At 35.2% G+C, this 25,726-nt stretch overlaps 9 protein-coding genes across 9 annotated transcripts; 5 read left to right on the top strand and 4 right to left on the bottom strand.

Annotated features, from left to right (window-relative positions):
- Positions 1-261: 261 nt before the first annotated feature.
- L201_002429 (septum formation protein Maf) lies at positions 262-1,818 on the top strand (the record flags this gene model as incomplete). Its single annotated transcript, XM_066218205.1, has 10 exons — positions 262-408; positions 496-600; positions 667-733; positions 857-963; positions 1,057-1,117; positions 1,179-1,215; positions 1,285-1,327; positions 1,404-1,472; positions 1,570-1,625; positions 1,740-1,818. 10 exons carry the CDS (start codon positions 262-264, stop codon positions 1,816-1,818), a joined length of 771 nt encoding a protein of 256 aa, XP_066074302.1.
- A 299-nt stretch (positions 1,819-2,117) lies between these two features.
- Positions 2,118-3,849, bottom strand: L201_002428 (uncharacterized protein; the record flags this gene model as incomplete). The annotated part of the gene is made up of 5 exons (XM_066218204.1): positions 2,118-2,492; positions 2,660-3,011; positions 3,127-3,225; positions 3,360-3,594; positions 3,672-3,849. 5 exons carry the CDS (start codon positions 3,847-3,849, stop codon positions 2,118-2,120), a joined length of 1,239 nt encoding a protein of 412 aa, XP_066074301.1.
- Positions 3,850-4,376: 527 nt separating this feature from the next.
- On the top strand, positions 4,377-5,471 carry L201_002427 (uncharacterized protein; the record flags this gene model as incomplete). The annotated part of the gene is made up of 3 exons (XM_066218203.1): positions 4,377-4,783; positions 4,838-5,183; positions 5,316-5,471. The coding sequence occupies 3 exons, from the start codon at positions 4,377-4,379 to the stop codon at positions 5,469-5,471; spliced, it is 909 nt and encodes a 302-aa protein (XP_066074300.1).
- Positions 5,472-5,822: 351 nt separating this feature from the next.
- Positions 5,823-8,371, bottom strand: L201_002426 (uncharacterized protein; the record flags this gene model as incomplete). Its single annotated transcript, XM_066218202.1, has 4 exons — positions 5,823-6,227; positions 6,326-6,452; positions 6,542-6,941; positions 7,027-8,371. 4 exons carry the CDS (start codon positions 8,369-8,371, stop codon positions 5,823-5,825), a joined length of 2,277 nt encoding a protein of 758 aa, XP_066074299.1.
- A 738-nt stretch (positions 8,372-9,109) lies between these two features.
- L201_002425 (uncharacterized protein) lies at positions 9,110-11,025 on the top strand (the record flags this gene model as incomplete). Its single annotated transcript, XM_066218201.1, has 10 exons — positions 9,110-9,236; positions 9,310-9,447; positions 9,517-9,618; positions 9,745-9,846; positions 9,913-9,989; positions 10,068-10,153; positions 10,205-10,335; positions 10,395-10,464; positions 10,558-10,831; positions 10,930-11,025. 10 exons carry the CDS (start codon positions 9,110-9,112, stop codon positions 11,023-11,025), a joined length of 1,203 nt encoding a protein of 400 aa, XP_066074298.1.
- Positions 11,026-12,152: 1,127 nt separating this feature from the next.
- On the top strand, positions 12,153-15,287 carry L201_002424 (uncharacterized protein; the record flags this gene model as incomplete). The annotated part of the gene is made up of 1 exon (XM_066218200.1): positions 12,153-15,287. The coding sequence occupies one exon, from the start codon at positions 12,153-12,155 to the stop codon at positions 15,285-15,287; it is 3,135 nt and encodes a 1,044-aa protein (XP_066074297.1).
- Positions 15,288-16,038: 751 nt separating this feature from the next.
- L201_002423 (uncharacterized protein) lies at positions 16,039-17,949 on the bottom strand (the record flags this gene model as incomplete). The annotated part of the gene is made up of 5 exons (XM_066218199.1): positions 16,039-16,924; positions 17,063-17,323; positions 17,484-17,641; positions 17,702-17,764; positions 17,854-17,949. 5 exons carry the CDS (start codon positions 17,947-17,949, stop codon positions 16,039-16,041), a joined length of 1,464 nt encoding a protein of 487 aa, XP_066074296.1.
- A 583-nt stretch (positions 17,950-18,532) lies between these two features.
- On the top strand, positions 18,533-20,084 carry L201_002422 (uncharacterized protein; the record flags this gene model as incomplete). Its single annotated transcript, XM_066218198.1, has 6 exons — positions 18,533-18,647; positions 18,711-18,788; positions 18,866-19,023; positions 19,123-19,386; positions 19,467-19,901; positions 20,019-20,084. 6 exons carry the CDS (start codon positions 18,533-18,535, stop codon positions 20,082-20,084), a joined length of 1,116 nt encoding a protein of 371 aa, XP_066074295.1.
- Positions 20,085-20,881: 797 nt separating this feature from the next.
- L201_002421 (uncharacterized protein) lies at positions 20,882-25,297 on the bottom strand (the record flags this gene model as incomplete). Its single annotated transcript, XM_066218197.1, has 5 exons — positions 20,882-20,906; positions 20,985-22,385; positions 22,438-24,439; positions 24,495-24,579; positions 24,638-25,297. 5 exons carry the CDS (start codon positions 25,295-25,297, stop codon positions 20,882-20,884), a joined length of 4,173 nt encoding a protein of 1,390 aa, XP_066074294.1.
- Between the last annotated feature and the right edge of the window lie 429 nt (positions 25,298-25,726).

The raw sequence follows: 25,726 nt of genomic DNA, 5'->3' as shown, positions 1-25,726 counted from the left end.
TGATACTGAAGGACGTCATACAAAAAAGGGTTACTACTACCACTACTACGCTTGGACCTCCACTTGATCCGATCACGGACTCGGACACTCAGAACATCTCCACATATTACACTAATAAAGAAGACAAGCTGGATGCAAGATATCAATAACAAATGCATTTCAAAGTTTCAGATTGCTCCAATACTTGACGAAGACTAGTTATTCACGACCAAGCGCTATCGTTATTTATAGCACACCATAGGAGAATCATAAAACGTCAAAATGGGAAAAGCATCTTCAAAAACATCTGCTCGACCCTCACCGGTTGGTCCAAAAGCATTACCTTTACCTATATTTCAAAAGTTGAAAGATAAAAGAGTTGTTCTAGCTTCGGCTAGTCCAAGGAGGAAAGAGATCTTTGCCGCTTCAGTGAGTAAAAAGTTATACCAGGGAGCTTGTATGTAATTATTCAACTAGCTGATCAGATTGACAACGTTGTATTACTATGTGAAATAGGATTTTCACCCAGAAATAATTCCATCAACATTCGCTGAAGATTTACCACATTCAAGATTTCAAGGTAGATTAGCTGATTATCCAATTGCTACTGGGGCTGAAAAGGTCAGCGTAGAATTTATTTAGATTAGGGCAAGAAGCTGATTGATATATAACCTTGTTGATAAATAGGCAATGGAAGTTTACGAAAGATTGGTTAAACAGGATGAATTTGATCCACCTGATTTAGTTATTTCAGGTAAGTAAGCAATTTGATAAATGGCACTACTGGTAACTTGTTATGGGATAAGAGAAGAGGTTAAGCATACATTACTGTTTGATCTCTCCGATAGCTGATATTTTTGCTTGTTCCGATCAACAGCCGATACTGTGGTGATATTCCCACCTGAGAAGGATACAGTAGAAGGAGGTGAATCTCACGGAGAGATATCTGAAGTACTGGAAAAACCAATAAATAAACATGAACAAGTGAGCTTATGTGTTCTGATGAGTCGAACATTAGCAGCGTGGAGACATATATGGAGGCTGAACAAAATAACCCTCTTTTTTGGTCTTGATTAGCTGCGAAGTTTATCTTCTATGGCCGGACGACAATGTGAAGTGATCACTGGTGTTTCTATAGGTAAGTTAGCTAAAGAAAGTATATACAGCTACTATAGAGCTAATGTATTTCTGAAATATAGTGTATCCCACAGTTGAAGCACCGGGTTTCAAAGTACAGTAAGTTGTTGCTCATGCGTGCTGGTCCATCTTAAAAGAGCAAATAGCTTATTCTGATATTTATTACAGGTCAATATCTTCTTCAACCCTAGTTCAATTTTATGACAATTCTGTAAGTATTCAAGCTTTCCAACAATATCACTCGGACATATATTGATTATCTGGATTTGTTGTTCATTATTATACAGACGGAGACTATTCAAGCTTACGTGGAATCTGAAGAAGGTATCGATAGAGCAGGTGGTTTTGCAATTCAGGTGAGGATCTGACGCCTGATTTACCCATACAGAATTCAATAGATAAACTCCATCTTAAGCTTACTGATCGAATTATTTTATGGTTCCCTTATCTCAGGGATTAGGCGGTATACTGATAGAGAAAATAGATGGTGATTATAATAACTGTGTAGGGTGAGTCACCTAATCAATGATTATTCCTTGTTGTAAAACGGAACACAAATCTATCAATTCATTAGGTGTATGATCATGACTCACGCTGATTCGACTGACGGCTTCTCAATATAGATTCCCATCATCAGCATTTTGGAGGTGGATATCTGAATTAGATGCTGATGGCACATTCGACGAAGCTTGGTCAGCATGAACAATTCGATTTGACAACGCATATCACTCAGACCCAAGCAATCATCCTCCTACAAAAGTCAGAAATCGTCTTTCATGCAGAACGAACAGCTCCGCAGATGACTAGGTGGAGCAACCATGGCTACTGGAGTGAGCCTATAGAGAAAGTCGTATCATATATGTTCGAGAGTGAATTGCTGGACTTCGTTAGTTCTGATGTAACGGCACTTCGCGTTACCTATATCATTACAAAATGTTCTCAAGACATATATACTCAATACAATGTTAGAGATGCATTTCTTATATAAAATCTGGTCTGGATTATAACATCAGTTCCCTTTCTTCAACAGCTATCAGCGTCGACCTCCTTTCGTAAATAGCATGTACTTCCTCTCTTTCAATGTATCTACCTTTCAAACCTTTCTCTGTACTTATTTCCTGCTCAGTACCTTCCATATCACCTTTCTCTCTAATCTGCACGTTAGCTGAATCAGGATCTGAAGATGCTGGAGATCTGATTAAGAACGGTTCTTGTCTATCATGACCATTATTGTTTTTATCTTTGAGAGGAGTTAATGTATATATTATTTCCATTGCAGATAAGACACCACCATAAGCTGATGAAATACCTGTATCTATGATTATTATCGAACCATTACATCTTGATACGATTTGTTCGAAGTTTGGTGTGTGGCCCTGTTCACACCAATCGAATCATATTGTGATCAGTTTGCTTTCTCTTTCGATACGTTCATGTCCAAGTCATCAAGAATATGAAGCTAAAAATCTAGCGAGATCGAACGAAAGAGATGATCTGGGAGAAAATGACCGTCCTGAATCAAAAGGTAAAAAATCACACTTACACCAATAATTCTTCTTACGCCCAATCTATTTTTCAAATCATCTGCCCATTGACAAACTTCATTTTCATCTTCTCTTTCAGCTAAACCTCTCCACCACAAAGGACCACCTTCACTATATAATTCAGCTTCTTCATAAGTATGTCCTTCAGGTAATCCACTATATGGATATGGTGGGAAAGGTGGTGCTAAAGGTGGTGTTAATGCTTTTTCCAACAATGATTTACCAATTTCATTTATTTTTGAAGGATAAGGTAATAAATCTTCATATGATGGTCTTAATGATCCATGTGTAAATGATAGTTTAGGTGATCGAGGGAAGGGTGATAAGGGTACTGAAGCTGTTATTGAATAACTATTCAAAGAACTAAGTTAGCCCTAATGTTCAATGTTTAACGTGTGGTAGAAGTAAAAAATTTTGCTGATAGTGACCATTTCCATAATGCACCACACTTTATCAATCAACTCACTTAGCTAACCACTCAGCACCTAACCATCCATCTTTAGCTAAAGCTTCCTGACGACGTTTTGTACCTCCAAAAACCCTTATATCGTCTTCAGTGACATATCTGTATTGGTTAAAAGGTATCAGCATAAAGGATCTAATGAATCTCCAAGCTAAATTCCTTGCTACCAGCGATGCTTCAACCAAGCTTTTAACAGCTATTTAAACGATCTTATCAAAACAAAAGATCTCACTAACCTCCAATCACCAATAGCATTCATAAATTCATGATTACCCAAAATACTAATCACTTTACCACCATGATCAGTAGATTGAGATCTAAGCTTTGACATCAATTTATAAATATCCAAAGCGTTTGCACCACGATCAACTATATCACCAGTTTGAACTAAAATATCTTGTCCACCTGTCCAATCTGATTTTGCGTTAATCAATTTAGTCATTTGTAAGACTTTTTTAGTATTGGATATATCTATTAACACGTAGAAAGACATAATAATGGACTTAGTATAAAGTTTTATATCTACACGGGAACTATCATTGACTTACCTCCATGTAAATCACCTACAGCTATTAACCTCTGTCTAAAAGCATGTTTGCCGTGTGGACCTTTGTTAGGTACATCAGGCTGTATTATCGATGTTGAAACATTCCACCTTGAATAGAGTAGATAAATGAAGAAAGAGGTTATGATTGACATGTATAACACATCACGAGGAGATCGCATGTTGAATGACCCTCGTCCACACTTCAATGTGAAATGAGGTGAGCTGAGACGAACAAATTGAAGATATTTCGGAGTCGAATTTGTCCTCAGCTTCTCAGACCATGAGCTTTTCCTTCTTCCGCTTTTGAGTAGATATCTTCGTATGTCTGAATGGATTAAGATCGATTTATTTCGCTCAATAACAGCTTGAAATTTCACTAGATGGAAGATTGAAAATCAATTGATATTTACGCTATCATGGACGCATGGACCTGACAAAACAATATAATATAATGACAATTCAAGCTTTGTGGGGTAAAATGTGGGGTAAGGTTGTATCAGGTGATAAAGTACGCGTAATTACGTAAATAATACATAACACTCGCTAGACATGAACAGTAGTGATGTTGTGGTTAAACTCTTCTTGAATTATTTCTAAATTTCTTCAATTGATCATCAATGTGACTTCATACCTCTCTCTTTTGATCAACAGCCTTATCTCTCATCAATTCGATATCTATCTCAACTCTATCACCAGTAATATTATCATGTCAACTTTAGCTACAGCAGATTTAACATCAGATTCGGAAAACGATGGAGATTTCGTACCTACATCACCTAAACGAAAGAATAAATCATCAAAAAATGGTCCGAAGAAAGTGAAACGAGTTAAAGTGAATAATGGAGAAGGACCAGATAATGAATCTATAACTTCTTCTTCTTCATCATCATCTTCCGGATCCGACGATGCAGAAGAAGACAGAGAGGAAGATAAGGAAAAACGTGAACAGATAAAGTTGAATGAAATCGAAGAAAGGAAAAGAAGAGCTAAAGAAGAATTTGACAAGATGAAAGCTGAATTAAATTCTACCTCCGGGACCAAGGAGACTAATGAAAAGGAAGTGGAGATGATTGATATTCAAAGAGCTAGAAGATTTGCTGGTGAGACTATATAGTGAGTCTATAGCATTTCAAGCGGATAACCTCCGATTAACAGATATGGTTTTAGTGAGACTGTTAAAATACGGAAAGATGATCCTGAAGCTATAGCATATCTGGCTAAACAAAGTGAACCTGAGGGGCAAGGCGAAAAGCAGAGTGTATCGATGGAGGGAGAACTTAGCTCAAATGTCTCTGGTATACCGGTAAAAGAGGGCGATAGTACTGTTCCATTATCCAGTTCTAATCAATCTACCAAAATCAACAGTACTTCTCCTATAATACCTCCTCCCAATCCTATTACAAGCATAACACCACGTCCAAAAGGTCCACCAATACGCAGGAAACCAAGACAAAGTTTAGAATCTATGTCAGCAGCTTTAGATAAAGGTAAGAAAATGACTACTTTAGAAAAGGTAAGTTCCCCTTCAAATTAAATTTATATTAAAATATCAACTGCTTTATCAAATCCATATCTTATTGGAAAAAGACACTGATTTAACTATTCATATTCGCTATGGTATCGTTTGATTTGTTTAATTGTATAGTCGCAGATGGATTGGAAATCACATACAACTCAAACAAAAGGATTACAAGATGAATTATCATCAAATCGTAAAAATGGTAGTGGATATTTAGATAAAAAAGATTTCTTAGATAGAGTAGGTGAAAGACGATCAAATACATTTGATTCGAACCGATAAATTGAAAAGTAGAAAAACCATGATAGATGTATGTGTATAAATTGATCTTAGTGTTATTAAAGAGGTTCATGTTGTCACGGACGAGGTTTTATATTTGTATGTACCATTTTAGCTAGTAAAATTTCCACATCGACTCGAAAATCAGAATGCCAATGTTCAATGATGAAAAAATATCAAAGGTATGTATGTATGTGTGTAAATTCATATATTGTATAAATTTATAAACCCATCTAAAATGTGACTTTACACAATAATGTCCGTGATTACCTCTTTCTCTTCCTCTTTGAATCCATCTTGTTCATCTGACAAAACCAAATAAACTCATCATCATAATCATTCCATAAATTTAGGTTATAACAATTTACTATGTTTTCTTCTACTTTTCCACCATTTCCTTATCCCGAAAAATCCAATTCCAATTATACTTTGAATCAGTATAATCTTTATCCACCAATAATATCCATTATCATTATCATGATGATCACTATCATTAGATTTGATATTTAATCTTTTTGAATTTGATAAATCTCTTAAACCATCTCTTTCAATTGATGGATGTGAATGATCTTCTTTTGTCATTCTTTCTCTATTACTATCTACTCTAGGTGATTTTACTTTTATTCTTTCATCATTATTTCGACCATTAAATGATGAATCAGATCCAGATTCAAATTCGGATTCGGATTCGGATTCGGAATGCCTAGAATGTAAATCTAATTTATGTCGTACATCAAGTAAAATATCATATTGCCATTCCTATAACGATAAAAAAATTGGTCAATAAAACAGGGTTCTCTCTATTTAAACTCTCACCGAGGTCCAAGAAGGATGTGAAGCAAATCACTCCTACTCACACCTATATTAGCCATTTCTTGATCCCATGATTGAATTGATGATCTCATATTTATAGCAGATTCTAGTAAACCCTTTTGAGAAGTATCCAAATGTTCGATTCTTCTTTGTAACTTCTCTAGGTGTGTTCTGGAAAGAATAACATATATGGATCAGCATATCTGGTTATCACCAATTTGAGTATTTTCCCTCTGAAATAATTTCCTCACTAAACTCACGATATAGTAGGATCCAATAATACTTCACCATTATTCTGAGATTTCTTATTTTGATCATTAGATTTGATATTAACATTACTAGCTAAAATATCAACTCTTCTATGTAAATGATCAATAGCTTCTAACATTCTCTGTTGTGAATGTTCTAAAATGTCGTCCATAACTTCCGATCCTGTTGAAAATCCTCCCATCATAGCGGACATCATTGGATTATCTGGTGATGATGATGATGTTGATTCAATAGAATCCTTTTTCACTTGATCTTGTTGTTGTTGTTGTTGTACTTTTTGAGGTGGTATTATTTCTTTTTTAGATTCTTCATTATCTAAATCATGTGGTAAAGGTGGTAAATCATGTTGAGGTGGATTAGATTGATCATATTCTCCATCTATACAAACGACTAAAACAAAGGATAAATCAGACATCATGTTGTCAGTGTTGTAGTAATTAATCAATCTTCGCAGCCTTATTTAGTCTTAACTTACTATATTGAAAATCGTGATCTTCAAAACCAGGTTGAAATTCAGAATTTTTGATAGTTTCCAAATTATATAAAAAAGGCATTGGATCAGGATTAATTGGATCATCAAAACATCTTGAAGATTTTTTACCTGAATGTTTTGATTCATCCCAATTACCTTTTATTGTAAAACCATCTAAACCTGCTGCAACAATACCGAAACCCATATATTTACCTTTTAAACCATTATTTAAAATTTTGGTTGGACCTTTTAGGATAGTTTCTGTATCATCTGACCAAACTGTTGAACCTAATCCAATACCAACTCTAATTGATCTTGAAGAAGCATCAATTATATTTTGTTTTATAATTACATTTGAATAATCTGAATCAAAAGGAGTTTGATCAACTAATAAAATACCTGCCATTGAAGATAATGATCTTGCTGTTATATGATTTGCTAAAACTAATAAACCAGGTGAACAATATATAACAATTGAAGCATCTGTATTATCATAAAAAGTATTATCTCTAATAAAAGAATCTTTACATGCAATTGATAAACCATCTGCTAAAGGTCTACCTAAAGGTGATAATTCAGGATCTTCACCATCTAATTCAAAATTATATTCTTCACCTACAGGTCCAATTTCATTTTTATCTATAACTGCACCTGAACATTGTAATTTATCACCTTCTCTAATATGTATAGCTGTAAATCCTCTAGGATTTTTTATCCAACAATTTTTAATTGATTGACCTTCATTTCCACCTAAAACAATTAATCCTGTAGCATCATCAGAATTTATTATCCTACCTAATTTTTTTCTATTTCCATCAATTATTAATGATCTAATTCCAACTCTTGCACATCTTCTACAATCACCTTGGATAATAGTTGACGTTTGTTTACCTTCAACACGTAATATAGCTCTTTCACTTCCTGTTGGATATCCATATGTAGCTAATTCTTGATCTGCAGCTGTAAATACAATCGTACCAGATAATCTATATAATTTATTTGGACATAAAAACACTTTTGTTCCAGGTCCTCCATCGATGAACATTTGATTTATTGAATCGTAATCTGCAAATCTTACACATGGTGGTGCAGCTGATACTATCGGTAGGAAGAGGGTAAAGAGACATGCGAGGATGAGAATTGCTGTCAAAGGTGAAGATTGATGAAGGAAGGAGGAGGGTTGTAGGTGGATTTCCGGTGTTACAGGCGAATTTGTTGATTTATGTCTGTGATAGTGAGATGTCAAGCGACGTCGTTTGCGCTTATAGCTATGCTGTGTTGTCGGCTGCTGATGACTCGCCATCCTTGTCGCGCCCGAGGATGATGCTGCTGGATTGATATAGTCCATCGCGTCCACAAGATGCTATAGACGGACCACCTGATCGAGAGGTTTATCTTATCTTGACGACACACACAAACAGATCTACCGGGTGATATTTATCGGTATCGGTGGAATACAATCAAGCGAATACCGCGAATAAGCTGATCTTTACAATTCTGCTTTATAGATCAAGGGGAAAAATAATTGGATATAATAGTTTCTAATTTCGAAGAAGAACTTCTCATACTATATCAACTGGTCATAAATACAGACCTACCATTCTGAACATTTAGACGCGATCCTTCTTCTATCTTTCTAAGAATATCTCAACATTTTAATTTCGGACAAAATCTCGTTGTAATTGTCAGGGGGAATGTGAACCAAATAAACCTTAATTTCACAGACTAATGAATATTGAGTTCAGGGTACTTTTCTAATTGAGCATTACAGATTGATCTGATTCCGAAGAGATGTTTTTTGTAATGCTGATTAGGAAAGAAACGTAATGAACCGGTATTGGGAGGATGTTCTATGAGAAGTGGAGGTAATCCACTATTTGTCTGTGCAATCAGTTCAGTTTGTTCCTCTCCTCATCATGTTGCTTTCTTCTCCGACAATGTCCTTGCGACAATACAGGAAATAACGATACCCGTTCTACTATCGAATCAAACAGGCAAAAGGGATTGTGTTCGATTGTGGTATAAGTAACAGCTCAACCTTCTCTTCAGTCTTGTTACCCATCCGAGAAGCAGTCACGGTATCATAATGCCCAATAACGGTAAAAACTCAACTCAGATCAGCAACGAGCAAAAGGATTATAAGCCAGTTCCAAGTCAGTCGAAGGAGACTAAGCAGCCTCATCTCATCTTTGACGATTTCAATATAGATGTGGGTGAGTTGGGGTTAACTTGTTTCTAAAGCCATGCAACGACCGCAAAATATACGCTGACAAGCATTGCTCGCAGCAATAAAGGTACTTTCAGCAACTTTATTTTCACCTTTCTTTGTAATATTCTTACCGGCACCCTTGTTGACTCAAACATCTTCAACTCATCCAGCATTCATTTTTACATGTATATGGACATGTCTAATCTGTCTTATCGGTAAGTCAGTTGAGTCATCTAACCTTTTCCGTAGTTTAGTGAGCTGATCCCGTTGACACCTTCTTCAAGGTATATGGAATCACATAGATAGAATATACAATTCAGGTGGATCATGGTTACTTGCACCTAAAAAGCTGAATTGGAACAAACAGATAGTCTTGATCACTGGAGGTAAGTGATTGTCACAGCGCAACTATATTTCTACTCTTAAAACTCTATGTCGTATCATCACAAACGCACGAACAAGGTAGATAGATAGTACACAAAGCTAACGTATAATACTCCTGACATCACCAGGTGGCTCAGGCATAGGAGCTTTATTAGCCGAAACATTAGCAGCACGGAATATATCAGTTGTGGTACTCACTAAATACCGTCCGCAATTCGAAACAAAACAAGGTCAGCTTTGTATCGTCTACTCCCTGAGTCAAACAAGCTGACATATGATTTTCTTCCGTAACACAGATAGTATATATACCTACATATGTGATGTATCGGATTATAAAAATGTTCAAGCCGTTGCTCAGCATATCAGAGAGGAAGTGAGCAACACCATTGCATAGAAATCGCTGTCCAGCAACGACTACAGGATTGAAAAGAAACTGACATTGTCTATTCAGGTAGGTGATCCCACTATAATCGTAAATAACGCTGGAGTAGTCAAAGGAAAATTGCTACTGGATCTTACGGAAGATGATATAACAGAGTCAGTTATCAGTATAATATCGTCTGGAATCCAACTGATAATGATATATAGCACCTTCGGATCAAATACCCTAGCTAATTTCTGGGTGTTAAAAGCTTTCTTACCTGCTTTATTGAGAAAAGGAGAAGGTCATATAGTTACCGTATCAAGTCTGTTGGGTGTAGTCGGAGCCGCCCAAATGAGTGAGTTCCTTCAAACCGTGTAGAATATATACTCAATCATTGTTACTCTTTGTATGCAGCGGATTATTGCGCAAGTAAAGCTGCTCTCATTAATCTTAATCAGAGTTTGAGATTCGAGTTGGATAATCGGTATGTAACCATTTTGCGTTTGATACTGTGCTGGTAATCATGTGCGCCATTGTCAGCTGATACAAGCTGTATTACCATAATTCGGGCACTTAGATATGAAACTCCAAATATCCGTACCACTATCTTACTACCATCATTTATACAAACTTCATTATTCTCAAAAATTAAACTTCCCACTGAACAATCAAAAATATTCAAATTCTTTTGTCCAGATCTAGAACCTCATTCTATAGTTAAAGTCATAATTGATAATTTGGAATCAAGAGAATCAAAAATAATCAGATTACCTTTTTATACGAATGCTTCTAGATTCATCAATGATTTCGTAGGAATAACGCCTAATTGGTTGAAGGATTTTGTACAACATGTAAGTTTGTATTCCATTTCAGTATTTTTCTCAGAATGATATCATTGTCAGGAAATCGCATATTGTTGCTGATATCTCGGTGCTTACTGCTTACATAGGTGTCGGGTGCAGATCATGCTATGGTTGATTATGGACCAAAGCCAGATGCAGCTGAAAGATTGATAGCTGAAAGGGAGAAACAGAAGGGAGAATAAGAACCACTAATTGACTGAAACAAAGAACGGAAATCATGTATATTCGATACAGTGTCATCATTCTTGGAGAAGAATAATATCATCTGATATGGCAATTCTTCAACTCAATCGATCCAACTGATAGCTACACGGTACGTAACGACCTTTGCTATTACAGGCTGACATGGACATAGGAATTCCTCATACATATGTTACATAACGATAGCGGATAAGAATAAATGTCGTACATATGTATGTATACAACGTGTCTGGCATAGGGACATTCGAACGTATAACTAAGGAACGAGGATGACAAGGGATGATGTTATCCTTATTCCTTACAAATGTGACATATCAAAAAGCGATAAGCCACTGGTTGATTTGTTGATTTTACCATTTCACCATTACACCATTATGTGCGCGACTGACTTGTTTTACATCTTTACGTTACCCTGAAAAACAATTGAGATTTGTTTATACTCTCGTTTCTAAGTTTTGAAGATGCAAACATATGCACAATACATTTACATTATTATACCAGTTGATTGATTTCACTTTACCTACATCTTTGACAAACTGTTTGATAAGAAACGAATCAATTTTTAATGATAACGAACACGAAGCAAATGAAAGACACACCTTGAACATAAACAAACAAACAACTCGCAATCCGCGCTACAACACAACGTTCCCTCCCTTGTCACTATCCCTAACCTACTTTTCTTCCCTTTTTAAATGATAAACATTTACTCCTTCATTCAAATTATACAATAAAAACAAAACTCAAAATCCAAAATAACGACATATGAAAAGAGTGAACAAGCAATTTTATACAGCATTATACCGTCATTCAAGATAAACACTGAATCGTTAGAAAACAGGGATAACCATTAGTTGACTATTGGAGGATAGGACACAAGGGTCGAGAAATAGTAGGATCAGCTTAGATACCTAGCACACACTTGATTGAACGAGTAAGTAAATCATTCAACTTGCACTTTGAAATCTAATCTCATAGAGAGATCTCGCATAAGCCAATCTACTGCAATTACATGTAACAAAGTCATTTCACTAATCTTCTTTGTGATTGATAAAAGTAGTATAATATCAATCAGACTAAACAAACCCAAACTGACAGATCGCTCAACATGACATCTGATACTATTTCATCACAACGATATCCAATATCACTCTCTCAAGCATCTTCTTCAAATGTATCTGGTCCATCTCGATCAAGGCAAAGACCGAATAATAATAATAGGGGATATAATGTAACACCTTCTATAGATTCCTCTGTAGGATCTGGTTATGGATCAGCATCAAATTCAATTCCTAATTCATCACAACATGAATATTCATCTTTAGAAGAACTGTTACAAAAAGCTGGATATAAAGAAACAAGAGTATTTACACCTGAAACTGAAAAAATTCAAAAATCAAAATCAAAAATCAAGTCTAAATCAACTGCTAATTTGAGAAGTAAAGGTAATAATAATAGTAGCAATAGTAGAATTAAAAAAACATTTGATCAAGTTGAAGAAGATGAAGTAAATTCTTTATATGGTACTTATGGATTTAAACGAAATTCAACTGAAACTCCTAATAATCATAATGGTATAATAAATGGGTTAAATATGGATAGAATAAATCCACAAGATAGTAATTATAATAATGGTGTAGAAAGGATTATAATTAAACATCAACATATAACTGAACCTGGATTACCTATGAAAACATCTTCATCAATATTACGTTCTTTAGCTATTCAAGATCAAATCATTTCATCATCATCGCCATCATCTTTACCTAAAGATCAAGAAATGTCTGTAACTAATGAATCTTCTTGGTGGAATGGTTGGGTTGCAGGTAATAATAGTAATTATAATAATAAACTCAAAATAAATGATACACCTACTTCATCTTACGAACCTTCAAAAGAAATTGGTGTAGGTTTAGGTTTAGCTAAAAATGGTCTGAATATCAATACAAATAAACCAAAGGTCAAAGCAGGCGTTAGAAAAGTTAAATCCACTTATGAGATTTCTAATAACCAACGAAAATCAACAAGACGTGCAGGTACAGATTCACCACCACAAGAAGAAAGACCACCTTTACCTGAAAAATATCAAACTCGTCAACGTGTTATATCTTCTCCAACTGATTTAATGAGTAATAATAATAATAATCATAACAATACTAATTCTACTACTGCCATTGGATATACTTCAAGAGAGAGTCAATTACAGAGTCAACAACAAAATCATAATAGTGATATATTCGGTACATTTTCACCACCACCACCACAATTAATAAACGAAGATGAATATGGTTATTCACCTTTACCTGACGATTATGAAGAACAATGTACAGAAGATGAAGTTTTATATTCAATGGGAATAAATAATTATCCTACATCAATTTATTCATTAGGTTCATATGGTTCAAATAGTAATTCACATTCTGATTTATCTTCTTTACCTACAAATTCTTTATTAAAAGAAGATGATAATTCATCTTTTATGAATTCATCAAATAATAATAATAATGATTATAATGGTGAACACAAGGATGAAGAAGAATATGGAAATGAAACTATATCAACTATAACTGAAACTATTATAAATTCAACAAGAGAAAATAGTGAAGAAAGAGCTGTAAGAGAAATTAATGAATTTCAACAATTTCAACAATTTCAATATCATAATCAACAACAACAACAACAACAACACCAACAATATAACCCTGCTTATGGATATGAGGAAGATGAATACGACATTGATTCTGAATTAATTGATCAAGTCAATAATGAAGCAGGTAGAAGAATTTTGGAATCTGCAGTTAATGTAGATCAATTAGATTTTGATTCTCCAGAAAGTCAAACTACTGATTTACCTGAAGAAGTTGAAGAAGTTGAATATGAAGAAAATGATAGATTAGGTATGGATAACGGTGTACCTAGAATACCATTACCAATTACACCGCAACCACCATCATACGATTATGATGATAGTCAAGAAGAAATTCCACAATTTGTTATAGAGGAAAAGAAACAATTGAAATATGGTGATAGAGCAACTAAATTAAGAATAGCACATTCTACACCACAATTAAGACAAGCTGCGATGAGTTCAGCAACTTCTCCTCCATTACCTGAAGGATGGTTAGGATCCATACGTTCAGCATTATTAGGAGGTGGGGGTAAATCAAGTGAACCTATCACTCCAATAATTATCAATAATGCAATATCACAACCTAAAGGACCGATCAAAATCTCAATTGCAAAACCAGCTTTACCAACTTTAATCACAACTTCACCTGTGATTTGTGATTCTCATTCAAATGAAGCTAGAGATTTACCTCCTATACCTAATTATCCTATTAACAGCAGATCTATAAATCATACAACGAGTATATCAAATTTAGCTTTAAGATTTAGACCTTCTTTAGCAAAATTAAAAGATGCCGTATTGGGATCTAACACTTCAACTGAAAATCGATTACCAAAGCAAGAAGGAGAAGAAGAAGAAGATGTAGAAGATAATTTGATATTATCACCTAGATTAAATTGGGATGAACAAGGTAAACAATTTGCTGGTTGGTCCCCATATCGATCAAAAGTATCCAATTTTAATAATCAATTTACAAACAACAACAATAACAACAATAGTAATCATAATATAGATGGTTTATTTGGTCCTCAACCTGATTCAGAGTCAAATTTAGATTCATTTGTCGTTGGAAGTGAAATTGATTATACGAAATCATTCTTTTATAAACCGATTACACCACCATCTAAAATGTCAAGCAAAAATAAAAATGATAATTTTTCTACACCACCTTCCAAAAATAATAATACATCATCATCATCAACATCAACAAACGATAATTCCTCATCATCACTTAATAAAAAAAGATCAATCAAAACTTTAAAAGCAGCTTTATTATTACCTGTTGCACCTTCTATTCCTTCACAAAATTTACCTGAAATTCCTAAAATACCAGAACATTTAATGCATTTAGCTACACCACGTAAATTTGCTAATAAATCTACTACACAAATAATGCCACCGATATTAGCAATTCAATCACCTGGTTCGTTCTTACCTAGAGAATTAGTTTTAGAAGGTGAAGAATGGGATGCGAAAGATGGTTTGATTTCTTCTTCTTCATCTTCTTCTTCTTATTCTTTTGGTAATGGAAGAGGTAGAAATAGGAATATATCAGTAAATGGTGGAGGAGGAAAGGTTAGAAGAAGGAAAAGTAAGAAGATAGTTAGGGATTAGTAAATACATCATTTATTCGTTTGCTTTTTCGTGGGTTTACCATATCCATATAGCTGTTGTCGTATGTTCTCAATCATATGATGTTTGTCTTCCCTCCAACGAAAACCAAGTTCCTGTTCTTGTTCTTGTTCTTGTTCTAGTTTGATCTGTACTTTTTTATTATGATCCATTACTGTCGTCAAACGGACTTTATATATATAGTATTTTAAATCTTCAATAACTATCAATAGCATTATACATACTGTTTTTCCCTCCTTCACAATGATTTTTCCGGTATTTCTTTGATCATCTGTCATTCTGTTATAGTTATGTCTGCGTCTCATATTATATATTATATCGTATACAGTATACATTTTTAGTGATGATATCCTTATACCTATTACGCAAGACAGATTTTAGTGATTACTCGGTATGATATGCGAAAAGAACAGCAAATGGGGTAAAAATATATCTTTGGACCACATACTTTACTATAGCACAAGAGCACTGCTACAGCTTGAATTGCATACACTATAACGATTCGTCAATCTGATTATATTCAAATATACATACAGAATACAACAATATATTTCACCTTACAGTATCGATATTGTACATTTGATATCTTTGGTTTTAAAGATGAGTGAAAGATAAATTTCCAAATGATAAACTGCGCTACGTTATCATACTTCTTTTTTCGTTGATAAGAGATGGTTGTAACAAGTCACTAAGTGATTATAGTATATATGTTTTGGTTACTATTTATTGCTTGTCATATCCTCACAGTTTTCCTTCTTGCACCACCTAAAGGTTGACCTAATGAATCACCATTACCAAAACTATTTAATTCTTTTTCTAATAAATCATTTTCATTTAATTTTGATTTACTATTTGCAATTCTTTGATCTTTTAAATTTTCATCATCATCACCATCAAATTTTTCATTTATTGATTTTTCTTCAACATTTAAAAAACCCATTAAATCATTTGGAATTTCTTGTAATTGAACTGAAGGTGCACCATTTAAGTATCTTAATTTTTCTTTAATTATAATTCTAATCTTTTCTAAATTTTTTTTTGAATTTAAATTTTGAATTTTTCCTGTTAATGGAGGATGTAATAAATAATCTGGACCGAAAAATTCTTTATAATTACAATTTTCAGGTAAACTATTATTTAATTTTAAACCTAAACATATTCCAGTTTCATATGTCCAACATCTTGCTACAGAAGATTGTCTATATCCACCACCACCTAAAATTAATAAAGGTAAATTAAAAGATTTTATAAATCTAACACATTCTCCATGTGCAGCAATTGATAAATTAAATGTACCTAATCTATCACAACCTAAAGAATCTGCACCACATTGTAATACAATTGAAGAAGGTTGAAATGTCGTTATAGTAGGTTCCATTATAGATTTAAATAATGATATATATGATTCATCATCTATTCCATCTTGTAAGGGAACATTTAATGAAAAATATTTTCCTAAATCAGATCCAATTTCACTTAAATTTCCTGTACCAGGGAAAAAATCCGCAGAATATTTATGAAATGATACGGTCAATACTCTATTTGATAGATAAAATGCTTCTTGGACTCCATCACCGTGGTGTATATCTATATCAATGTAAAGGACACGGGGTTGATGTCTGGAAAATAGCGCAAATATGAACGAATTGGTCAGCCTGGGTAATATAATACAAGTGATTCATTGTGAACCATACTTCTACCTCTCCGTAATCATGAAAGGACTTGGTTATGATGTTAATCATAATCTTCAAACTCACCTTAATAATTCCAAAATAGCTAAAACAATATCATTCACATAACAAAATCCACTCGCTTCACCTTTTTTAGCATGATGTAAACCTCCACTCCAATTTATTGCAATATCAGTTGAATTTGAAGATAATTTTCTTGCCGCAGCTAAACTTGCACCTGCATATTGTTGACAAAATGAAAATAAATCATGAAAAATCGGACAATCATCTCCTACATTAAATTTTGTCCAATCTTTCGTTAAATTTTGTGCATTTTTTGGCGTTACCCTAATAATAATGATTGATGAATATCACAATAAAAGAATCATAGTAAGCTTCAATCGTTGATATCTCACTGCCTGCCTGATTCGTATATATTGTATATATTTGTTTCTCGATATGTTTTCTTGAAATAATCACATTACTAGAAAGATTTGACTCAACTCACCTTTTCAAGAAATCAACATAATCATTATCGTGAAATTCTAACAATTCAGTCTCCGTAGCTTTTCTAGGTGAATGCATTGTCATTTTCTCATGTAAATTATATCCTAAAACTAGTTGATTTGTTAATTCCATTCGATGTGGTCTCATTGGATGGCGTTCCTATGTACATCGTATTATTTAGCTAAGGGCTTTATCATGATTATATAGCTAAGAACATACTCCATAATGATAATTGCCAACGTCTTTAGGATGATAATATGCTACTCTAGGTGCATTATGAGGCTAAAAGTAATTGATAATTGCGTGAAGAAATTAGCCATGTCGTCCATCATTCTGGTACATTGGATGTGAGATGGACTACCATTACATACCCTCATTAATCCTTCTTCCTCCTCTGGTAAACTAGGAGCCTTTCTATCGAAGAAGAAGGGACTCTCTGAAAACGTTGGATAATCCGTTATTGTCATGTTGAGGACAGGACAACACTTCTGTTATTCCCACCAATGGCCAAAGATTGAGGGATGTATCGGTTTTATTTCTATATTGGGGTATGTAATAGCTTGTACAAAGTTTGTTACGCGTACCTAAGAAGTGACAAGGTTAAGATTGAATCGATGTAAAGTATTTGATATATATGAAAGAACGAAAAGGACCCAAACGAAGTTGTAAATAAAGTATTGAATATTGTTTGCCACCTAACAAACCTCGAATTCAAGGGTCATGTTCAGGTAACTAACCTGTTTAAGTTTCGTAATGTCAACTCGTAATGCTTGATTAGACTTGCTGGGGGCGATTACGAATGAATCGTAATCGAATGTTTTGATCAATCTAACCCGGCTATTTGCGGTGACTTAGTTTAGAGATTTCTTCGAGATTATATGATTATATTACCTCCTTGCAATTTATATGATATCTACTATAACTTGGTTGTTTAGTTGACTCACGTTCGTAAAAGTTCTCATTTACCAGTAATAACTGGTGTACACATCTCGAGGCTGATCCGAAAACTTGGTGCGAACGAAATCTTAGACGTCACAGGATATCGTCAAAATGGATCAACCTATAGCTTCATCATCTCGACAAACGATAATACCTTCTTTGATAAATCCAGAACAAGATAGTTCGATCAGACTGAACTTAGAGGATGCATCACAAGCTCAAATATGTAAGCATCACCAGCTCTCTCTGTAGTGAGATAGTCATGGGGAGCTGATGTTGTGAATGTTAGTACGAGCACATCAAAGAGATTCAGCACAAATATGGAGATTGACGGAATTGGTTTCAGAAATCGTTAGGAGTATAGCAGGTTAGCTAAAAGAATTTCTTTCGTGCGACCAGGCCGAATAACAAAGTAGCTAATTGCTTTATGGTCAACATCGATAGGTACAAGATGGTTAGCACATAAACAAACAATAATTGACTTACTTGTAAAAGGAGTTTACCTAAGTTTAACATTTGGTAGAGGATTATCAACATTTGGTGAAGAATATACAGATATTTTACCTATACATCTAAGGAAAGGTAAATTGCCTTCCAAGCGAGTAAGTTTGAATGAAATGATTACTGATTAATTTTATTAAAAATCCGTATTTAAGTTAGGTGTATTATTAATAGCTAATAATGATGAAAACTGAATATAGAGAAGAATAATAACCATACTATTCATACTTTTACCTTCTTTGGTATTTTCACCAATGACATCAAATTATCTGCGTAATTCTTCCAATACACAATCACAGATACATAATAGACAAGAAGAAACTAAATTACAAAAAGCTAAAAAAGATTTATTAAGATTTATCGAATCTCCAATAGGTAAAATAATACCTGAATTACATATGATACTTTTCTTATTTAAAGGTAGATTCTTTGAATTAGCAAGAAGGTTAACTGGATTATCATATGTAAGTGTCATTTTTTGGTTCATTTTCTATCTTATGATATGGTCAGATTGGAAATGCTATGGAGTTAACTCGCAATTTAGGTATCTACTTTACCGCCTCGATCAATTGACAGAAAACCCGAATCATATGAACCATTAGGATTAATGATGTTATTACCTTTATTATATCGTTTAATATCCAAATTATCTTCAAGTAGTACTACTGCTACTACTTCTTCAGATGATAATCCGAATATAGGTATACCAACACCATACAAAGATGAAATAATACCATTATCACCACCATTATTAACACCACCTTTAAATGCACAACAAACTATAATAATTCAATCGACAGAAACTGAAAAATATGATGAATTAAATACATATTTAGATAAAGATTGTTTAGAATTACCTGAAAGACAATGTACGTTATGTTTAGAATCTAGAGGTACAGGTCAAGGTTCAGGTGGTACGACTGCTGTAACTGAATGTGGTCATTTATTTTGTTGGGGTTGTTTAGGTGGATTAGAAAAAGTAAGTCTAACAATGATATCTAACTAGACTTGAAAGTCTATAAATCATTATTTTTCTTCTTTCTTCAACATCATAGCAAGTCAGTAACTGATAATAATGGATATTTGAATCCGATAGCTAGAATGTCCTCTATGTAGACAAGCATTAAGAATGGAACGTCTTGTAGCAGCATACAATCTATGATTTTATCTTCAACATATTAAGCATATGTATATGCATAGATACTTAAAACATCGAATCGATATAGATCATCATCTCAAACAGAGCAGAATGTTTAATGCATGTCGTACATAGCGCATTGATTTCATCAATCTCTGAAATCCGAAATACATATTCATTCATCACCGCCCATTCCTTACTATGTGATCTAATTTACTATAAACAACTATCAAAAATTCGAAAAGTAGTGACTTAGTGTATATATAACGGAATATATCTAAGGGAAAATGCTGTAGAAAAAGGGGGTATCAAGGTCGTGATATTGAACTTAATCGTGTAATGCTTTATGGAAACAAGAAAAATGTACTTATTCACAGAATATGGTAGAAAAGAAAAGAAGATACATGTTATAAAGAAAAGCAATGATTAACTTGATTGAATGTACTGATTAATTGATCTGTGAGAATGATAAACTATCAATTGGGACTTGTATCTAGCCGAATCCGTGTATAATAAAAAAAGAAGATTTAAGACAATCAGAAAAAGAAAAGAATAGTAAAGAGAAAAATTGTCCATTAATTGTATATATTGTTGTTGAAGTATGTTATATAGAATGAAACTAAAAATAATTGATTTGAAGCCAATGATTTGTATATATGATTGTATCAACATGGTAATTTGTGATGAAATGAGAAAATATTGTATCTATGCAAAGATCTTATCAGCATTTGATTAAAACAGAAGCGCAAGTAGCTGATTAAGTTGATCTGAACTTACAATATGGGAATGATGTATGATTTGTCATTGAAAAAAAAGGTAAACTAATGTGTGAGAGTTGAAGTTCGCCTATGAGGGGAAAGAATACAATACCATCATCAGCTTTTGATAAATTGTATTTGTGTGAAAAAGGGGAATGTAACTCACTCTAAAACAGTTTGATAAATAAATTTAAAAGACCAAACTGAACCTCTTAATCTCTTAATATTCAATAGATATAATCCAGGTAAATTTTTGATTCTACATAATTCAATGACGAATTTAACTTCATCACCTGAATCGACCGAATGTTCACCATATAAAGGTTCAGCCATCATTGGTAATTTACCATCTGGAGAAGAAGGTAAATTTGGTGTATTTCCTATAGATGGTGAACTGAAAATTTCTGAATCACTTCTTGGTAATTGAGAAGAATATGATGATCCTCTTCTTAATAACATTCCTTTTATACCTCCACTTAAACTACTTCCTGCTGAAGGTGATATAGGTAAAGGTAATCCTCTTGAATCGGTTTTACTTGTACTTGCAGAACTCATCAATGTAAATGGGCTCATACCAGATCCAACAGACATCACGCTTCCTAAAGCAGTTGTCGCACCAGCTTTACGTCTTCTTACACGTGTACATCTTAATCTAAATTCATTTTCACGTTTAATATCCATACCCATTTCTTTCAAAACTTTCAACACTTCTGTCATTACTTCTTTAGGTGGTTTTGATGATAAAGCAGATTGATCAACTAATCCAGTATGTACTCTCATTTTACTATCTTCACTTCGATCTGATCTAGCTCTAGTAGATGTCGATGATCCTGGTAAAGTGCTCTTTTGTAGGTTTGATGGTTGTCTTTCAGCATTATTAGTACTTGATTGTGATGGTGATATTCTATGTGATTTTGATCTCTCAGGTGTAGGTACTCTTGCTCTAGTAGGGGACAACAAATCAGAAGTAGACTGTACATTGGTCTTGTTGACTGCTTCACCAAGTGGAATTCTGGCTGATTCACCAACATTTGTTGAATTTGCTTGTTTAGGTTTAGGTAAAGTTGCTGATTCAGGTTGAGCTTCATCATCTTCTGAAACGGTAACCACCACTGGTCCTTCTTGTGTATGACCTATACTGCTTACCGAAGACATAGCGAGGTTTGCAGTTGATCCTCCCATTCTTTCAGCAACTTTTGGTCTAGCAGGTGAAACTCTAACGAAAGAAGATTGAGAATCTGATTTAACGCCAGCAGATTTCAAGTTGACAAGAGTATCTTTAGCAAGTGATTTACGTCTAAACCAATCCATAACTTTCTTAGCTGCTTTGCTGGAAGCTGTCTTATGAGGTGGTGAAGCAGCTTGCTGTGCTGCAAAGGCATCAACGGTGACAATGGATGGTGAAGATTGATCAGGTTGAGGTGAGGGTTGTATACCATTTCGATCAACTACAACAGGTGGTGAAACAGGCTTGGTTGCAGGGGCTTGAGGGTTCATATCTCGTGCTGCTAGTGGAGTAGCTGGCGCAAGAGGAGTTTGTGGTGATTTGTCGTCTCTAGGATTCGACCTTTACAACATGTCAGCTATCACAACGAAAGATGGCATATTTGATAGCTTACCTGTTAACCATAAGTTGTAAAGTCTTTCTTCTTGACTTTTTCTCTTGATCAGCTGTACCAGGTCTAGAAATAGACATTGAACCTCTTTTGGCGTGACCTGATGCCAAATTGACAGCAGAAGAACTTGCGCTTGGTGGGATATTTCGATTTTCATCGTTTGTATGGGAAGCTTGACCGAGGAGTTTTGCAAGACCGAACTTATCGAGAGACATACCTTTTCTGTATCTTTCTCTTTTAGCAGGTGGTGGTTTAGGAAGACCGGAAGGTTTATGATTTGGATTCCTTGGTGCAGGAACACTTGAAGGAGGTGGCATAGCCGATATAGGTGGCATAGAATCATGTCGTTTTCTATTATCTGATACCAATGAAGCTTTAGGCGTAGGAGGTGCAGCTCGTTCAGCTCGTGGTGTAGCAGTGATTGTTTCAGATTGAACAGCCATAGATGCTCGAGGAGTAGTAGGTGATGATGGTGTTTGTTGTGATATACTTTTCTTTGATGGTGTACTAGGTATCGTAGGTGCTTCTGAAGACTTTTCTGAAACTTCTTCTGCCACTTCAGGAAGTGGTGTGGTATTGGCAGGTGGAGTAAGCACAGGAGTGACTGCAGGTGTCTCTTCCAATACCGATTCTACAGTTTCAGCTTGAGCATGATCGTTATCGGATGAACCGGATTCCATCTCAATATCGGTCGAGCCACCTTGTTGTACATGAGCCATGATCGGAGCAAGATTTTCAGCTTTGGATTCTGGTCGTTCAATATCTTTACCTTTTTGGTTCTTTTGCATAGCTTCTTGCATTCGTTCATACGATGCATCACCATCATACTCGACCTGTATAGTATGACGGTTTTTGTTGGATGACATTGAAGGTCTTGTAGCTTTGTCTTCTGTTTCGATAGGTGGTGTGACGAGAGGTGTAGTAGAAAGAGATTCATTCTCGACAGCTCTGGTAGATGCGACAGCAATTGATTCGGTAGGTGTATGTAACGCAGCGACACTTTCGACATGTTTGGAAGGAGAGCCGGAGGGTGAGGGTATCGATAGTGTGGGCATAGTAGGTGTAGGCATGCTAGCCGGAGAGGCGACCATTGAGGCTTCTGGCATGAGTTGAGTATGAGTTGGTGCAGGTAGAGGCGGAGGAATGACATGACGAGATTCGAGAGGTGGTGTTCGATGACCAGCATTACTAAGATATTCAGGCATTGTTGAAGTAGTTGGTAATGCTGAATGATGTCTTTGTTCTCTTCTTCTCTGATAATCGAGCATACTTGCTGTTACTGTTGTTCCAGGTACACTACTTTGACTCCTTTGCATCATAGCTTTAGCTTCTTTAGCTTCTGCTTGAACTCTCTTTCTATCTGATAACTCTCTCTTCGCTTGTTGACTCTTTCTATACATAGCTTCTTGGAAGACATATTCATGTTCTTCAACAGTTCGAACGAACATGTCTCGATAACCAGCAAGCCATGGGTGTTCCATTATCTGTGTAACAGTACATCGATGTTCAGGAAGAGGGACGAGCATGATTTGGAGAAGTGATTTGGCGGAAGGGGATAAGTGTTCAGGGAAGTTGAGTTTGGTATTCATGATGTATTTGTAAAGGAGGTTGATATTGTCTCCGTCAGGATTTTGAGGATCATCATCATAAGGTAAATAACCTGAAAGCATGGCGTATAGTATCACACCGCAAGACCAGATATCGACAGCAGATCCAACGTAAAGACCTTCAGAAACGACAAGCTCTGGAGCCGCGTAACAGGGACTACCACAACTGGTCGCCATTAAATCATCTTGAGCATGATCAAACCGATTGGCAAAACCAAAATCGGTAATGATGATATTACGGTGTTTGTCAAGAAGCAAATTCTCAAGTTTGAGATCTCGATGTACGATATGTTTTCGGTGCAAATAGTCAACACCAGAGATGAGTTGAGCAAATAACTTCTGAGCATCCTTTTCTTTAAGGTATCGATTTGCAAGAATATGTTCGAACAATTCACCACCTAATAGAAGCTGTCAGAATAATTTACACGGCTGAGGCTATTTGGATTGACTCACCTCCAGCATATTCCAGCACGATACCAATGTATTTTTCAGTATCTATGACATCGAACATACGAACAATATTTGGATGTTTAAGAGTCTGGATATACGCGGTCAGCCAAATCTAGTATTGCTACACAGCTGAAGTCCGCACTCACCTTCAACACGTCAATTTCTCGTTCTACCTTACTTGCTCTGACTTCATCATCTAGACTACCACGTTTTATCAATTTGATAGCTACCTCAACCCCATAATCTGTATGCACACCAAGTTTGACTTTACCAAATTCACCTTCACCTAAAGTTTGAAGCAAGACATAAGGACCGAAGCCTATCATAGGTCGACGTGGATGAGCTTGTTTGTACGCGTAAACTGAAGGATGTAAAACATATTCATCTGTTAAATATTCAGCTTTAGGTGGTGAAGCATTTCCCAGTGTAGTGGTTGGATTATGTGATCGTCGATTTGCTGCCCTTGATTGCGCTTGTGCTTGCTGTTGTTGTGATTGAGCGGTATGTGAATGGGATGATGCGTATGTGTGTGAAGTTGACGCGATTGGTTCAGGTAAAGGTAGAGGCATAGGCATAGATTGTCTATACCTTGCTGCAGCAGCTGCAGCTGCAGATGTCGATTGTGATGGTCCAGGCATTGGTGCATGCCCTGGACTATATGTTCCAAACTCATCTGTAGTAGCCATTATTTGACCGGGTCCAGTTGACGCTCGATACGTCTGTTGAGGTCTTGAAAAACCAGTAGGAGGATGCTGATATCCTGAAGAGGAAGCGTATTGAGGATTGGCCGCGAAAGGGTCGGCCATTGGATATGGTAAGACAGAGGTCATGAAGCGGTTTAGAGTAGGTTGTGCCGAGAAGCAATTATGGTGATTGGAGTTGGAATAAGACTGTTTTTGTTTTTTTGTATTGTAGTCAATGAATAAAAGATATAAGAACGATAGATCAAGATGAAATAGTGAATTAAAAAAAAAATAAACAAGTAAAGGATATCAGCTGTTATGCTCGAGCTTGTGCTTTGAGGCTTTAATTACACATGACCCGAAACAATGAACTAGATAAAAATAAAAAGGTCCATGCGTGTTCCAAATGGGAAAGAAATGAATGATTTAAGTGGAGTGATTAATGAAAGACTAAAGAACGCGAAATCAAAGAAAGAAGAAGAAGAACAAGTCTTGTGTGTGGTAACAACAACTAAAAGTGTAGCCTCTTTGATCCGATATCTGTCTGTATAG

The sequence above is a fragment of the Kwoniella dendrophila genome, chromosome 3 (assembly GCF_036810415.1).
Source record: "Kwoniella dendrophila CBS 6074 chromosome 3, complete sequence".
In the NCBI taxonomy this organism is placed as follows: domain Eukaryota; kingdom Fungi; phylum Basidiomycota; class Tremellomycetes; order Tremellales; family Cryptococcaceae; genus Kwoniella; species Kwoniella dendrophila.
The sequence above is the reverse complement of the archived record's forward strand: the minus strand, read 5'-3'. Positions and strand labels throughout refer to the sequence as shown.